At 35.8% G+C, this 17,094-nt stretch overlaps 1 protein-coding gene across 1 annotated transcript in view; it reads right to left on the bottom strand.

Annotated features, from left to right (window-relative positions):
• Positions 1-1,061: 1,061 nt before the first annotated feature.
• The window catches only part of HCN1 (hyperpolarization activated cyclic nucleotide gated potassium channel 1), a 417,480-nt gene continuing 401,447 nt past the window's right edge, over positions 1,062-17,094 (bottom strand). The window contains exons 7-8 of the mRNA XM_023216595.2: positions 5,361-5,525; positions 1,062-2,216 (exon numbers count right to left, since the gene is read on the bottom strand). Coding sequence (XP_023072363.1) covers positions 1,327-2,216; positions 5,361-5,525 — 1,055 coding nt within the window. The 3' untranslated portion in view covers positions 1,062-1,326. The remainder of the gene's footprint in view (positions 2,217-5,360; positions 5,526-17,094) is intronic.

Consider the following 17,094-nt stretch of genomic DNA (forward strand, 5'->3'; position numbering starts at 1 on the left):
ACCTCACTTCTAGACTTAAGTCAGAGATCCAAGTCAGCCTTATAGGAATTATAAGATAGGCAATTAATGAACTGTTATGCTTTTCTAGAAACGAGAAATACTGTAAGCCTTTCCCTACAATGACTGATTTGAACCTATGTTTTTTTTTGTTTTTTTTGTTTTTTTTCCCCAGAAGCATGCAGGGACTATTTTCAGATGCTTGATTATGGCAAGAAGAAAGAAAAATAATGATTTTTGGTGTAATACAAGCAAGTTGTAGATTCGAGCATACAATTTTGCATAAAACATTGCAGGTTAAAATAATATTGTAGGTTTCAAGCCATTGCATTACAATTGAATAATTCTCACAATCAGATTTTGTAAAATTTAAAACTCTAAGTTTTGAAGTGAAGCAATAAAACTAAATTCTTAAACAATGACTTTTACCTTCATACAACACAGAATAGCTATTTTTATTTGGGTTGAAAAAGTTATTTACAACTAACATTGATCGAGTCTTGGTAAAAGTCCGATAACACATGAAGACAAATATTAATTTTCCCTCAGCTTTCTGAAAGATCAATGAACATGTTTGAGGTTAGTGATATTCTTTTTTTTTTTTTTGAGACGGAGTCTCGCTCTGTCGCCCAGGCTCGAGTGCAGTGGCGCTATCTCGGCTCACTGCAAGCTCTGCCTCCTGGGTTCAAGCCATTCTCCTGCCTCAGCCTCCGAAGTAGGAGGTTAGTGATATTCTTAACAGTGGCAATGCTAGTCTCCTACAGTGGCCAAGCAAGTAGTGCAGTCTTTAACCTAATTCGAAATTGAAAGCACCGAAATACAATTTAGATCTATAAAATGGGATTTGTTATTTAATTCTTCATGATTAATGATTAACAATTTAGATGCACAGTCACAGCTAATGAAAGAAAGTTTTGATTGGTGCTATTTGCTAGCTCATTTGAGTTGCCTTTTTTAAAATCAGTTTTGTTTCCATTGAATCCAAGAACTCTTCATAAAATAGAGAAATATACATATCAAAGGACTTAAGTAAAAGTAGGTTAGAAATAAATAATCTTACAACAACATTTTAAATCCTCTAATGATTTAAAGAAAGGAAGACATATAACACTGAATGCTAAACAGGTCTTTTGACCCTCTCTTGAGAATTTAGATATATATTTTATAGTATATGTATATATATTTTACATTTCATGTGTAGGCCAGAGCTGTCTAAAATATCTCTTCATAGTAGGCTAGAGGGATCTATCAGGAGATAGAATAAAATAAGATCTGAGTATAGTCTCAGTTTATGAGAGTATTTCTTTCTGCTTTGACAATCAGCAGGGATCATAAATTTGAAGCAAATCGTGGCTTTTCTGCGTCTGGGTCTGTGTTTAAGACTGAGGAAGACTCTCTGGGAAGAGCAGCTGCTGGTGGAGGGGGTGCTGGAGGGACTCCTCGGTTGGGGGGGATGGCTCCCGATGACATCTGTCGGAAGAGGGTGACGCGCTGCGGGACAGTGCTCCTGCCCCCTGCCTGAAGGCCCGTTCCAGGGACCGCCGTCACGGGTTGAGGGATGGAGGCCAGGGACTCGCCCACAGTGGGATGAGGTTTGGAAATCAGAGTGGACACCTCATGGGGCAGCGAGGGCTGAGAGGCGGAGAGGGGCCTGACTTCCCGGGTCAGGTTGGTGTTGTGAAGCGCCTGCGTGCTCTTGTGCACTTCGTTTTTCGGCGTGGAGCTGCCAGGTGTCTGTGGCTGCGGGGACAGCTGCTGTGGCTGAGTCTGCGGCGGCTGGGACTGCTGTACCTGCTGCTGAGGCTGCTGTTGCATGAGTGACAGCTGGGAGGCGGTGGGGGAGGCATAGTGGAAAGTTCGAGCGGTCAGAGGGCTCTGTACAGGAGGGCTGCAGACCGCGGTGGTGTAGGAGCAGGGTGAAAGGATGGCTGATGGCTGGGGGGTCTGTGTGCTGGGACTGGGGGAATGCAGGTTGCTGTGAGACAGGCTGGTCGCTGTGTACACCGGTGGAGATTGTGTCCTCATGCGGGAGGTCGGGGTCGTAGTTGACGATGTGGAATTCAGGGTTGTCATTTGAGGATAATTGATGGGAGCGATTGCCTGCACCATCTCCCTGTCATGTTTCACAATCTGCTTGAGGATTTCATTCTCCTGATTGTTGAAAACACCAGTGTTCAGATCCTTCTGGAACTTTTGCAGAAGAATTGAATTTTTCTTTCCTGTCACCAAAAGAAAGATAGGGACTTAGAAAGCCTACCAATGACTGAAGACAATGCCAAGTAAGAGTGGCTCCTGAAAACAAAAGTATAGCTGTGCTTCGCAGGAGAGGTTTAAAAAGCCAGTCACTCACCTTTACACACCAAATACCAATGTGGTTCCTACCTTTCACACTTCCTGTATTTCTCTGGGAACTCTAACCTTCTACTCAAGTTGAACAGCCTGCAATATGGCGAAGAGCCACTTTACAGAAGACACGGAGATATTTAATATGAGAGCCACCTTGAAGAATGGGGGAAGAAAGGGCTTTTGGAATAAGACGGGCTTGGAATCAACATTTGATTTTAAAGTTACTTTTTCAAGAAAGGACCATGGAGATATAAGCGAGAACATTTCAACACTTACTGTGTGATAGGCACTCTACAAAAGACCTTAAGTAGATGATTTTATGTAACCTGCAACCCTGTCAGATAGGTGTGTTCATAATCTCATTTTACCTGAAAGGATATCAGGACATGAGAAGAATAAGAACAGTGCCCAAGAAAACAAAGAAAACATAGTTGGCAGGTTAACAGGGCTGAGAAAGACCATACACACAAAAAAGTGATAGCACATCCTTGCTATGGAAAATGAACCAACTGCCTCTGTCTCATCTGGGTGCTTGCTAGAAACTCAGCCTCCTGGGCCTGACTCCACTCGCTGAATCAGATGCTGCATTTTACTAAGATCTGCAGGTGATTCCCAAATGCAAATCTGAGGCGGACTGTATCAGGGCCGTCTTTGCTTTTGACCCAGGATCCTACACCAGTCCTTCTCAGTCCTAGCTGGATATTTTTCTTATCTCTGGAGCTTTAAAAAACACTAACATCCGCTTGTTCCCTATCAATTAAATCTAAATAATCAGACATGGGCTCTGGATTTTAGTAGTTTAAAAGCAAATTTCCCTAGGGAATTCTTTTTTTTTTAATTTTTTTTTTATTTAAAAAAATATTTTATTTTTATTTTTTTTTATTTTTGAGACAGAGTCTCGCTCTGTTGCCCAGACTGGACTTGCAGTGGTGTGATCTCGGCTCACTGCAAGCTCCGCCTCCCAGGTTCACACCATTCTCCTGCCTCAACCTCCTGAGTAGCTGGGACTACAGGCGTCCGCCATCATGCCCCTCTAATTTTTTGTATTTTTAATAGAGATGGGGTTTCACCTTGTTAGCCAGGATGGTCTCGATCTCATGACGTTGTGATCCACCCGCCCTGTGCTCCCAAAGTGCTGAGATTACAGGCGTGAGCCAACGCACCTGGCCTCCCCAGGGAATTCTTAAATGCAGCCAAGATTGAGACCGACTTTATGATCTTTCCTCTTCTGAATGGTTGTTGTGAGGACTAAGTGCATTGCAGGCTCCCTCTAATACCTCAATACATTTTAGCTCTTCCTGCCATCACCTTCTGAGTGGTTTGCAATACTAGACAGTCTCTGGCATAATAATGATTACAATCAATAGTAGATTGGTGAAAGAAGGGGAAAGTAGTGACTTTTCTATGGCATCACTGATACACTAATACCCAAGTGAATATGGTAACTGAAAAGTGAATCAATTTGCAATACTGCTAAATAAAGTAACCCATTAAAAGTAACAAAGTATATTTTTGAAAATAAATATATGTTGTAATTTCATTGACTGCTGGGAATGCAATCATTTTAAATGACTGCCAGAATAAATAGTTACCTCTCCCTACTTACAGACTGTCCTAATTTCCCAAAGAACAAAACCTCCTACTTTAGTAATAAACATAAATACTATTTAGCATATTTGCTTAACTAACTGCAGCATACATCTATATGCAATGGCCACAAAACCGAGAAGCATAATGTTTCTTTCTGATTACGTGATTAGTCAAAATATCTTAATCTAAGTATCTTTAACCTTGGGAAAAATAATGTAACTTTTAATACACTCTTACAATTTTATAAAGATCAAAAATTCAATTTTTTAGTGCTTATTAGAAATTACTTCGCCAGTATTGATTACAAACAATTTCATGTAAATATTGTTATAAAAATTAACTGCAGGCTGGGGTGGCTCATGTCTGTAATCCCAGAACTTTGGGAGGCTGAGACGGATGGATGATGAGGTCAGGAGATCAAGACCATCCTGGCCAACATGGTGAAATCCCATCTCTACTAAAAATACAAAATATTAGCTGGAAGTATATTATATATATATATTATATAATAGCATATATATATATATATATATATATATATATATATATATATATGGTAGCAGAAAAGACTTTAAAATATGTTGATGTTTGCGAGGTAAAGCATCTATGTAGGGCATTTCTATCAAGGCTTTTTTTTTTTTTTCTGCTTGAGCCTGTGTTACAAACATTTTACTATGTCTCTGCTGAGACTAATTTAAATGTGCAAATTTTTAATTCCTAATATAAAGATAAAATGTAAAGTTGACCCCAAAATACAAAAAAAGTGATAAAACTTAGTTTGCAATAGACTCATATTATCATATTTTTAGTTCTATTTCAATGCTATCTAGAATTTTTATCATTGCTTTTTACCTGAAGTTTCAAACTCTTTTGGCTTCAGTCAGGAAATCAGTTTGTTTAGCTAGCAAAAATAGACATTAATAAATAAACCTAGAATACTTAGAAGAGATAGATAGGGACCCAGATCTCTCAAGAAATATGGCTACAGCTAATTGCTATTTCTACACAAAGTAACAAGCAAGCTATAAACTGGCATTTTGGACTTTTTTTTTTCTTTTTTCTGAGACAAGATTTCACTCTCTCTCCCAGACAGGAGTGCAGTGGTACCATCTTGGTTCACGGCAACCTCCACCTTCCAGGCTCAAGCAATTCTGCCTCAGCCTCCTGAGTGACTGGGATTACAGGCGCACGCCACCACACCCGGTTAATTTTTGTATTTTTAGTAGAAACAGGGTTTCCCCATGTTGGCCAGGCTGGTCTCGAACTCCTGACCTCAAATGATCCACCTGCCTTGGCCTCCCAAAGTGATGTCATTACAGGTATGAGTCACCACTCCTGGCCGCATTTGGGACTTACAATTGCAAACCTATATTATGCCATGAGATTAAAACTAAATTTTATATAAAGAAGGTAGAAAACTAGAGTACCTATTCGATCTAGTCGGTCAATGGCAACTGTCTCAAAGGCTCTCCTCATCATTGGATATTCCTCCAGGACCTCGTTGAAATTGTCCACAGAAAGTGAGTAAAGACGACAATATGTATCAGCTCGAACACTGGCAGTACGACGTCCTTTGGTCAGCAGGCAAATCTCTATAAAAACAACAAAGAAGAATGACTTGTTTGATCATTTTCTTTTAAAAGCCATTAAGGCTTCCCACAACTTAAGACAAGTCTCATGGTGTGAAAAAACAATTATTAGCAGCATTTTCTATTATATCAGCAAATTCCTTCTGACAATTAAAAGTATCCAACTGACAACACTCAATCTTAAAATAATATTCTTTTTTTAAAAAACAGTTGAGACAGCCGGCTGTGGTGGCTCACACCTGTAATCCTAGAACTTTGGGAGGCCGAGGTGGGTGAATCACCAGGTCAAGAGATCGAGACCATCCTAGCTAATATGGTGAAACCCTGTCTCTACTAAAAATACAAAAATTAGCTGGGTGTGGTGGCAGGCGCCTGTAGTCCCAGTTACTAGGGAGGCTGAGGCAGGAGAATCGCTTGGACCCAGGAGGCAGAGGTTGCAGTGAGCTAAGATTGCGCCACTACACTCCAGCCTGGTGACAGAGACTCCATCTCAAAACAAACAAACAAACAAAAAACAAAACAAAATAAAAAACAAAACAAAGCAAAAAAACAGTTGAGACTTTTGGTTTAAATGGAAGGATGAAACACAGTATACCTTATCCTTCCCACTACAATTCTCTGAAATAAGAAATAAAAAAGAAACAAAAGAGATGCAGAAAATGGAATAAACCATCCGCAAAGGAGTTGAAAAAAGAAAGGGGTGATGATTAGAAAGAAGATTTTATGAATTCTGGAAGGCAGAAAACAGACGGTATAGTCTAGACAGAAGCCAAAATGAGTCCAAATATTGGCTTACAAAGTCCTATGATCAAACAAAGCTAGACCAGAGGTTTAGATATATTATAGGCATGTCTAATATAGTTTGTATATTCCCAATGAGATCAGTATGAAGAAAATGATATTGCACATGTACAGAAGGACTCTCTATTTAAATGACTTTTAAGGGTAATTCCTTACTGAAATTTAGATTTCCAAAATATAGTAAACAAACATTTGCAAATTTGGATTTCATTATTGGCCAGCTGAAGCTATATAGCTATAGAGATAATTTTCCATTTTGTTTTCCAAAAATTACGATTTGAACTACCGTAGGCTTTGATTATTTTTAATTTGGAAATAATTTAAACATTTAGCTTCAAAATAACAAATTTGAAAAAAGAAATGATAGAAGTATTTCTACAATTTACAGTCACCTAACAAAAGGAAATACAGTAAATATAATATTAAATGTCTAAATTCACACTCTTGAGCTAATTTAAAGAAGTCCTATTTATATTGACAAACATTGTGAATAAATCATGCTGTAGACACTATGCACTTGATTTATGTTAGAACTGAAAATATGAATCAAACATATCTACTTTTATATGACATTCTGATAGTAAACAGAGGCATTATCTTAATACAGAGTTCATTTGAATACAATCTGGTAAGAACAATGTCACATATATGCAAACTCCGTGAATACTAGAGAAGGGCATGTGAACCAGTCTGGGAAGATAGAGAGCATTTTAGGAAATGTCACCTAAGCCATCAATTATGCTGTCTGCTGTCATTCATGTCGAGATTGTAATGTTGTAAACCTGCTAAATAATATTGTGGAGTCTGCATGTTTGCATGTTTTTGTGCCTGAATGTGTGTGTGTGTGTGTAGGAAAACAAATCTATTTTGGTCAATTTTAAAGCAAATTACCATACCATGAAATTTACCTGCTACTATAATATAAACAAGGTAATTAAAAGAAGCACTTTGAATACTACTCCAAAATTAAATTCCTAAAGTACTAATGCCATATTATTATAATTTATGATTGCCATATTATGGCAAACAAATCTAAGTGTCAGTTTCAAATATTGTGTAGAATGTTAAATGAAAGAAATAAGACATGAGAAGCTACACACTGTGTGATTCCATTTATGTAAAATATCCAGAAAATACAAATCTGCAGAGACAGATAACAGGTTAGTGGTTGCCTGAGGCAAAAGATGGAAAAGGGAATTAACAGTAAGTGGGCACAGGAACCTTATCTGGGTGATGAAAATATTCTGAAACCTGATTTGTGGCCATGGTTTCATACTTGGTAAATTTACTTAAAGATATTTGAATTGTACACTTTAATGAATTATATGTGTAAAATATGTCGTATTACAGCTATACAAAGTGAAAAGAAAAACTAGTTTTGTTTTTATTTTTTATCTTTATACTTATTAAATTTTTATTTGAATTTATTTTCTCTTTTCTGAACTCTTTACTGTGGAATCATTGTTTTATCTCTTTTTCTAAGTCTTTCTCTGGTGCGTTGAATGTTTTCTTTAGGTAATCTATTGATGTCCAATCACATTTAAAGACAAGAAACTCTGGTAATGTTGCAGAATTTGTTAATTTAAAGTTTTTCTTTAGGGTAAATAGGTGGGGAGCTTGTCCTCATATTTCTCTAAATACCAGAATGAGGAGGGCTTTACTTTAGGCCACTGACATCTCTCTTAACTGTCCTAGTTCTCCCTCTCATTCAATTGCCTTATAAAAGAACCACTGACATTTCCCTCCACCATCCTCAGATACATGGTTGGTTACAGACTATTCTGCAACATGGAGGGAGGGATGTCTCATACCTACCATCAGCATAAGTCACCCACTTTCTGTTCTATCTTCTGTGGTCCTGTTGTTTCTTAACTAAGAGCCTGTTTAGTATTCTTCCAGGATACCTGCTGTTTCTTTGTCTCCTGTTTTTTGTACATATACCCCATGTTCCCTCTGCTTTCCCTTCAAGGCTCATCAGTAACCACCAGCATACATTTAACTTCAGGCTACAAAATACCTGAATAGCATTGGTTTATCCAATACATTAATGTCATTATATTACAAAACAAAATTAGGGAGTAGGCAAGGCCAGCATTTGTTCAGCACTTCAGTGATGCCAAGGCACTGTGCCCTCAATACTTTGTTTTCTTTGGTCTTCTTCTCATGATCACAAGTTGATGGCAACAACCACACACATTCATATACTCACACGATAGCATCCAAAGTAGGGAGACAGCAAAATACTTTCTTCATATATTTCTTTCTTTTTATTGTGAAGGCAAAAGTTGTGCTACAGTTCCCTAACTTACTTTCTCTAGCATTTTATTATCAGAACTGCATCACGTGGCCAGCCTTAGCTGCAAGAAAGGATTTAAAACTGAATATTTGGTAAATCGGAATAAGGTAACTACTGTTAGTCATTGAATTAGGTAAATACTGGTTTAATCCCTGAAGTAGTATATGATGCCAGCCATACAAGATTTTATTAACAAGAAAGGGCCATGGTTGCTGGTTACAGAACCCATGTTATCTGGCACTTCACTCACATCTATTTTCTGTCTTCTAGAAACATGTCCCTCTGTCTCATCTCCTAGTTGCTCCCAAATACGAATTCATTCATCAGGTTACTTTGTGGTTGAGTTTGTATTTTATTCTTTTACTATTATTAATTGGGTCTCTGTAGCAGGAAGAGATAAAGGCATGTCCTGGGAATCATCTTAAATAAGAAATATATTTGTCTTATGCTTAGAAATTATTTGGATTTATTTTTACAAAGGGCATGTGTTTATATACTATTTTTAGTTTTTAAAAACAAGTTTAAAAATTAGAAATAAGAATATAGCTATTCTGAGTATGCAGTCATTTTAGAGATATGTTAAAAACAGATTTATTGGAGCATAGATATAAGTTTATTCATAGTTTTTCTAAACCACTATTTACAAATTATTTTCTGGCCCCTGTCATCTGATGATCTCATATAATGAATATATAACATATGTAGCATATGTTACACAGTATAGGTACGCATTACTAAGTAATCATGGCTTGAATCAGTTAAATATTACCATTGGTAAGAAAACAAATTATTCAAAGAGGATGCTTTTAAAATACTGTTTAAAGTCTACATGAAGAAATGTGTATGTGTGTTATGAGCTCTTAACCCAAAGGTTTTCTATATTGCTCAGCAAATCTTACCTCTTCATTACATTTTGTTTAGAAAGATAATGTTCTTATTTTACCTTTTGTAGTTTGTGGGATCAACACTGATATTCTAATTTGGTCTTTCTTGCAAGTAAATGAGGTAGAGTGCTATTTGGGGCATTGTCTGTAGCAGTAATGTTTGGTTTCCTGCTGATTCAGGTATACACATACATACACACACACACACATACACACACACACAGAGTTGCTTGGGCTATTTTAGGGATTCTTTTTTTGGTGTAGTATTGACCTGGGGATTTAGAGTCCTGTGTTAGTCTCAGTCAACTTGCTCTTGTTTGTGAGAATTAGACACATATTTATATTCTGTGGACTTTATTTATCAGTGAAATGTAAAACTCAGTTATATCTCTAGAGTTTTGTTGTCCTTAACTCTGTAACTAACTTAGACTTCATTCAACATTTTTTCTCTAAAGTCTCATTAATCTTTGTATCTCCAGTGCCTATATGATAGATAGTAGGCGCTTAAAGTTAGCTGACTTGAATAATTGAATCAAATAGCAACATGCTTAATGAAATAAATGATTTAATCACCTACAAAAATTCCCTTTGTACTTAATGTGACATATTCCCCTATGGAGAAACTACGGGCTAAATATAGACTTGCACAACAAAGTGCCTTCAAAAGTTATATAAACAACTTTGTTCATTACCAAGTCAAAACTCATCAGCCATTACCTTGCTGCATGTCCTCAATAATTTCTTAGTGAGAAAAAGAACAACTGAAGGTTATTCATGAGAAGAGAAATAGCCATTGGGAAGTATGAAAAGCACTTAAAATAATCTCTTCTTTTAAAGCCTCCATACTCTGTTTCTAGTATGAATAACAGAATTAAGAAATGGCACACCCCTAGCAATGAAAAAAGAGTAAACTGTCTTATCATAGAGGCTTAGATTTCATGAATTGAATGTCCAGATTCAGTATGCATAGAGCAGGTGCTTCTCTGTGAAATGATTTTCTCTTGATACAGTATTATTTTGAAAATCCACTTATTGAGTAAACACAGCCCTTTGTTAGGTGTTACAGAGGTTTTGTGTATTTGCCATGTCTGTGTGTATGTGTATCTTTGGTGGGGATGGGTGGTGTTTAAATAAAGGACATATAGAGAAAAAAACAATTTAGTTATTTGTAGCTCATACTATCATAGGTACCTTAGAAATTATGTATGTATTAGTTTATCACTATTTCATTTTATTTTATTCTACAGAATTTCTATTTCCTAAATAATGGGTTTATCACTCTAGCTGGTTTAAGACATGTTAAAGACAGAAACGGTACAGTTACCTTATAATATCCCTTATAGTGCCTGCTACAATGAGTTTCCAGCCCAGGCAAAATGATTTAAAAATGCTTATGCATACATCAATTACAGTGAATAAAGATAAAACCCACACTAGGTTATCTTCTTAAGTTTTGGATGATATAATATTGGTTCCCCTGCTCGGCATCTTCCCATGGTAATAGAACTTGCCAAATATTTTATGTACCTTCTTTTAGGAACATAATATATCTCTAAGGTTTTGTGCAATGTTTATAATAAAGAAAATTATTTAGAAGATTTGGTCATTTTTTTTCAATGTAGACATGCCTTTACTCATCAGGCAGAAATTAACTTACCCATGTTGATTTCATGAAGCAAATAAAGTTAAATACAAAATAAAATAAAATTGGACTCCCAAAGAACAAATTGAGTGCAGTTCACAGATACAAGCTTTTTAAAGATTGTCTTGGCATACTTTCTAGAATCTGTCTGTTCCAGCCTTTCTGCTTTTTTCTTGTTTGTATACTCTCTGAGAGCTCAACTAAGAACTTCCTAGTGGTGTAATTAATGTTTTAAGAATCTTGGTGTAAATTTACTTGGGTAATAGGTCCCTTCATCTGGATGCATATTTACATATTATAATAAATTGTAAAAGTAATGGGGACTTAGCATATTAATTTTAATTTGGTAGAATTTTCCTAGTTTTCTTTATAGGGCATTTATGAATGGCTAAGTAGTTATTTCACTAGTTAAGATGAAAACTATTGATAATGCATCCTGTCATAGGAACATAGACAACTCTGTTTCCAATTTCAATTTGGCCTAGCACATTAATTGTATACCTTTAATAATCCTTAGGGTATGAGATACATCAACTTCTCAATGCTATTTTTGCTGACATTAGCTAGCCCTGATTATAAACATGTAAGTCCACCTGACATTACTGTCACCTATATAAACAGTCATTTGTATAAGGTAGGGCAAATGGCTTCAAACGTTTTGCAACTCAGAAATATTTTCCTGACCTCTAAAACTGAACTTGACATTGCAGTGACACAGAGCTAATCAGGAACTCATGACAGAAATGTCTAAAGTAATGTGCTTAACCTGAGCTTCTAGAATTTATGGGCAAAACTGTACTTAGCTTCTCATAGTAACCTAAACAAAAGCTGCTTCCTTCTTTAGTAACTGATACCATGAAATAAAAGTAATTCTCTGCTGTGCATCAAAATACTAATTTCCTATAAATTATTTAGATTTCTAATTCACTGTTTTATAATAATGTGTGGGAGAAAATATCACTTTTTTGTTTCTTTTTGTCTTTGTAGACTTTCTGTATTTATACTAGTGAACTAGTAAAACACTGCCTCTGTATGGCATAGGAGATGATAACATCTGGCTTAAATCATTTTGCATATCATGTTTGACTGGTAGAAGTACTCTGGGTATCAAATAGATTTTAATAGAAATCAAAAGAAGTTTAGACTAGGATAGAACATTAAATAGATGCAAATTTTTTAGTATTTGATTGATTTTTTTAGTATAGTATTTTAACGCATTTCACATTTTGTACAATCTTCTGAAACAGATATTGAATACAATACATTTCTAAATATAGATATTATAAAGAAGGTATTATTCATGTATAGATATGTTCTAATAACCAGAATACCCAATTTTTCATTTTACTAAAGGTATAACTGGTCATTTCAAATCATGCAGATACATTCCTAACTGCACAATTATTTGTGTCCTCTTCTACTACTCATGCCATGTTATTTATGGTTATTTAGATCAAATAAAGTTATTGCTTTGTCAAATCTTAGCTCCAAGTTGGAGCAAATCTTCTCTCTTAAAACATAAAAATTAGAGTGATCACCTGGGCCTCTGAATGTTGACCTCAGACAAACTACGTGTTAGGAAAGTTATTCGTTGACAAAGCTGTTATGTGGTTAACTAAAACAGTGCCTATAAAGAGCCCACCACAAGCCTGGCACATTGTGGGCACTCGTAAAACATTAGTTTCCTTCCTTTTTCCCCATTTCATTTTCTTCTCATAATTTTTCCTTATGATTTTGACGGTACCTGCTAGAAGCAAATAAAAGTAATGCTTCATACATCAAGTAGCTCTCCAAATTTGTGATATATAACTATCATCTTTCCCCCTCTTGTAAACAATTTGTTCATAAACTAATCATACAAATTCCTTAGACTGTGTCTTGAGGAAGACGGTTTCACATCCACTAATACTCTTTCTTAATTGTCCCAGGGAGAATTTATCTTTGTGCTTCCTCTGTATCTTGATCATCTTGAGTCTTAGTTCCTACAACACATTATTGGACTTACTTGTTTATATTCTTTATACTAAACTATAAGGTCTTTAAAAGGAAGTGCAATGATCGCATTTGCAATGTCATCACTTACCAAACATTCTCATATATCATTTGGTTCAAGAAATATGGAATGTTGGGAGGCTGAGGTGGGCAGATCACTTGAGGTCAGGAGTTTAAGACCAGCCTGGTCAACATGGTGAAACCCTGTCTCTACTAAAAATACAAAAAATGAGTGAGTATGTTGGCAGGCACCTGAAATTCTAGCTACATGGGAGGCTGAGGCAGGAGAATTGTTTGAACCCAGGATACGGAGGTTGCAGTGAGCCAAGATCGCGCCACTGCGCTACAGCCTGGGTGATGGAGTGAGACTCTGTCTCAGAAAAAAAAAAAAAAAAGGAATAAGTGAATCAATCAATAACAGAAAATGGCTTACATCAGATTAAAAATATTCTTCATAAAACAAGGTGCTCACATTTGAACACAATATTCCAAATAGGCAAATCTTTTTGTGAAGCTTTGGCTCCAATTGACAGAAGTTATAATATGAGGCTGTCGTCTGGTTCCTACTGATCATAAACATGTTTGTAACATGATTGTTTGATTTTGTTGTATATGTGAATTTTTGAAATTAAGGTTTACAATCTCCACTCCTTAACTTCTCTCCCTTTCCTCTTCTTTATCTGTCTTTCATTTCCATCATAAACTCCTTCAGTTTGCATAAAATCAGTTTTACATAAGACTGTTTGTAAACTTATATCGAATATATATTTGTACTACCTGTCTTTGGTAAGTTAAAATACCTAATGGATATTACTGATACTACAGGTATGTTACATGGGTAGGAAGCAATCCTGGGTAGCCCCATGTTAGCCCATGTGACATAAACAGATTAAAGGGGTTCTGTTTTGTGATTGTAAAAAAAATAACATAAAAATATCGAAGCTAAGAAGGGTAAAACCACAATTTTTCTGCTTCTCTCTATCTTTAAAAATTCACCAGACCATTCCAAATTGTTCCTTTCGATCTTTAAATCTAGCAACACTCAAGTCGTCAAAAGTTAATCAAACACCTTGAATTATAAACGCCTTTAAAATGCAGCCAGCTTTTAAAAATTCCTCAAATGATTTTTGGCTCTTAGGTACTTCCAATGTGTTTTTGAAATAATATCTTGACAGCCCTGTTTTCCTATGTGGCTTAATATGCTTCTACAAAATGAAAAAAAAAAAAAACATATGGCAGAAATAATAGTCTCCACAGGAAATATATTAACAAGATATTTATGAGGCAAGTCTACTGCAGCCTAAAAGGTTATTTGTCTCCAAAATATTTCCCTTGATGCTTTCTCTCTCTCTCTCTCTCCGTCTCTCTCTCTCTCTCTCACACACACACACCACATGCACACATGATAAAATAAACATTTAAACACTAATTTCCTCTATTTGTTTAATGCAAAAATTAATTCAGTTCATTCGGAATGGATTCATTAGTGCAGTGTTTGTCATACTTTAATATGTTTAAGAAACACCTGGGTTGTCTTACTGCAAAACAGGTTAGGATTTAGTAAGTCTGGAGTGGGATGAAAGAATCTGCAATTCTAACAAGGGATAGGTATTACTACTGATAAGCTTCTTTTGGGTAATGAGTTCATATAGCTTTGAGATTTATAATTAAAAAAGGGTTCCTCATTTAGAAGAAGTTGGAAAAGGTAAACAAAAGGAATGGAAATTAAAGATAACATGAATTCAAGTTAACCACCATTTTCCCTGTAACCTGCACCTTAGGCAACTGTGGAGAATACAAAATAAGTATATGACATTGATCCTGACTGAAAGTGTTGAGAATATAAATTCAAGCATAATACAAAAAAAGATGTGAGCATTAATTCCAAAGCTAAACAACCTACTAGTGACCTTATGTAAATTCAAATAATATGTCATTCATCATAGAGTAATTCTGTACATCACTGGTGACATGAAGGGTCTTGGTTAGACTTCAAAAAATTGCAGAAACTACACAGACAATGGGGATGAAGAGGACAAGAGAAAAGGAACAGGAGGAGAGAGAAGACATTAGAATGAAACAGTATCATGACATAGTTCAGAGAAGGGTTTGGAAGGTAATTTTTATGAAATTTTAGGAAGAGCAGCTTGACAAGATCATAAGTATTTGGTTAGGCATAGAGAATATTTTTCCATGGATAAGAAAGTTAGTCTTGATCTACACTATTATTGCAGGGCTCTTCAGGAAAAAAACTTTGTTTGTAAAATACTATTTTAAGAAATTAACTTATATGGAATAGAGTGGAGAGTCCTAGCACCTATGTATCTTGCCATTAATGGGAAAGACACTTAGCCTCTCTTTCTCCAACAGGTAAGTTTGTTCTCTCAAATCTTTTGCTTTATGATGCAGGCGTATTTATCTACAATCAGTTTGCTAAATGAACTGGAAGGGAAGTTTTTAGTAAAGAATTGTGAAGAAGTTTTGATAATAATTTTGGGGAATTGATTGATCCAAAGCTGCAGGACTGAGAACAGAAGTGGTCTCTCTAAATAATCCCTGTAAAATGAAACCTCAACAGAGCTTGAAAGGGGATGAGGCATCCACAATTTTAAACCTAAACATAAAACAAAACAAAACAAAAAACAAACAAAAACAAAAACAAAAAACAAACAAAAAAAAACAACGCTAGGCTGTGTCTGTCCTGGGAGTGAACATAAGATAAAAGGTTGTTTTGGGAACAAATGAAGCAAAACTTTTGCATAAAAAAATCTAATTTCATGAAACTCTTTCTCACATTAATCCAGTTATTCCTTTGTTAAAAAATAAAGCAGTATTTGTGTGTATGTGTTTTGTACAAATTGGTAAGCTTTTCTCATGTGACTTTAAAAATCTCTGATAACTGGTTCAACCAGGATTGATGCTTACTCCAAAGATGGTCATCTATAACTCAGGTAGCAGCCCATATGATGATCTGGCTGGAGAACTCTTTTGATGGGGATGCTTCAATCAGACTGTGACTAATAGACTTAATCATACCTATTGTTGGGGAGATTTAAAGTAAAGAATGAATAAGCTAGAAGAGTCAGAGTGCATGAGTTGTGAGAATGATAAATCCCCAAAGTGGTGTTGGGCCACTGGCATCACTGTGGTTTCCTGATGGAATCTCACTTGCCATAAAGTCTGCCTCTAATACTCCTGAGATGATTTCCTGTGCTTCGCTTCTTCCTGTGCTCCCTTACAATGCACTCTATCATCAGTTAATCTGATCTTTACTTGTGTCATCCCCCTGAGTACCTGACTCATACAAATCTCTTACTGTGCTCCCTTACAATGCACTCTATCATCAGTTAATCTGATCGTTACTTGTGTCATCCCCCGAGTGCCTGACTCATACACATCTCCACTTGTGACCTTTTTCAGGTCTTGAAGTTCATAGCAGTCCATTTTGTTAAGAGCCTCTACCTTTTCCTTTATTTCCTTCACTTGATAGATTACAATGAGTTCTTCAAGTTCAGTATATGAGTAGCCACAGAGAGGTAATGACGTAAGTAGAAAACTAATATCCTACCTATAGAGTTTTCATTTTCTACTTTTCAGGAATTTGAAGTATTCATAGAGGACAAATGGGAATCCATCTTTGTGCAAGATAACAGAAAAAATTTATTAGGCAAATAAAGCAATCCTATTACCACTGCCCAATCAAGAAAACATTCACACTTACAAATCAATCCTAACAGAGGTAAATATCTGTTGATTTTTTCCCACTCCAAAAAACGTAATTCTATATGACTACTCATGAGCAAATTCAAGGTAATAACTACAATCATAAAAATGCCACTGAGGTTTTGAATTTAAAATGTTTGTGTATAAGCTTAAGTATGGGTTGGTAAGAAATACTAATCCACATGAGTAGTTACTTTAGTTAGTAGTATGTCTTAATCGATAGAGGTAGAATGC

This window comes from Piliocolobus tephrosceles, chromosome 4 (genome assembly GCF_002776525.5).
Source record: "Piliocolobus tephrosceles isolate RC106 chromosome 4, ASM277652v3, whole genome shotgun sequence".
Lineage (NCBI taxonomy): Eukaryota > Metazoa > Chordata > Mammalia > Primates > Cercopithecidae > Piliocolobus > Piliocolobus tephrosceles.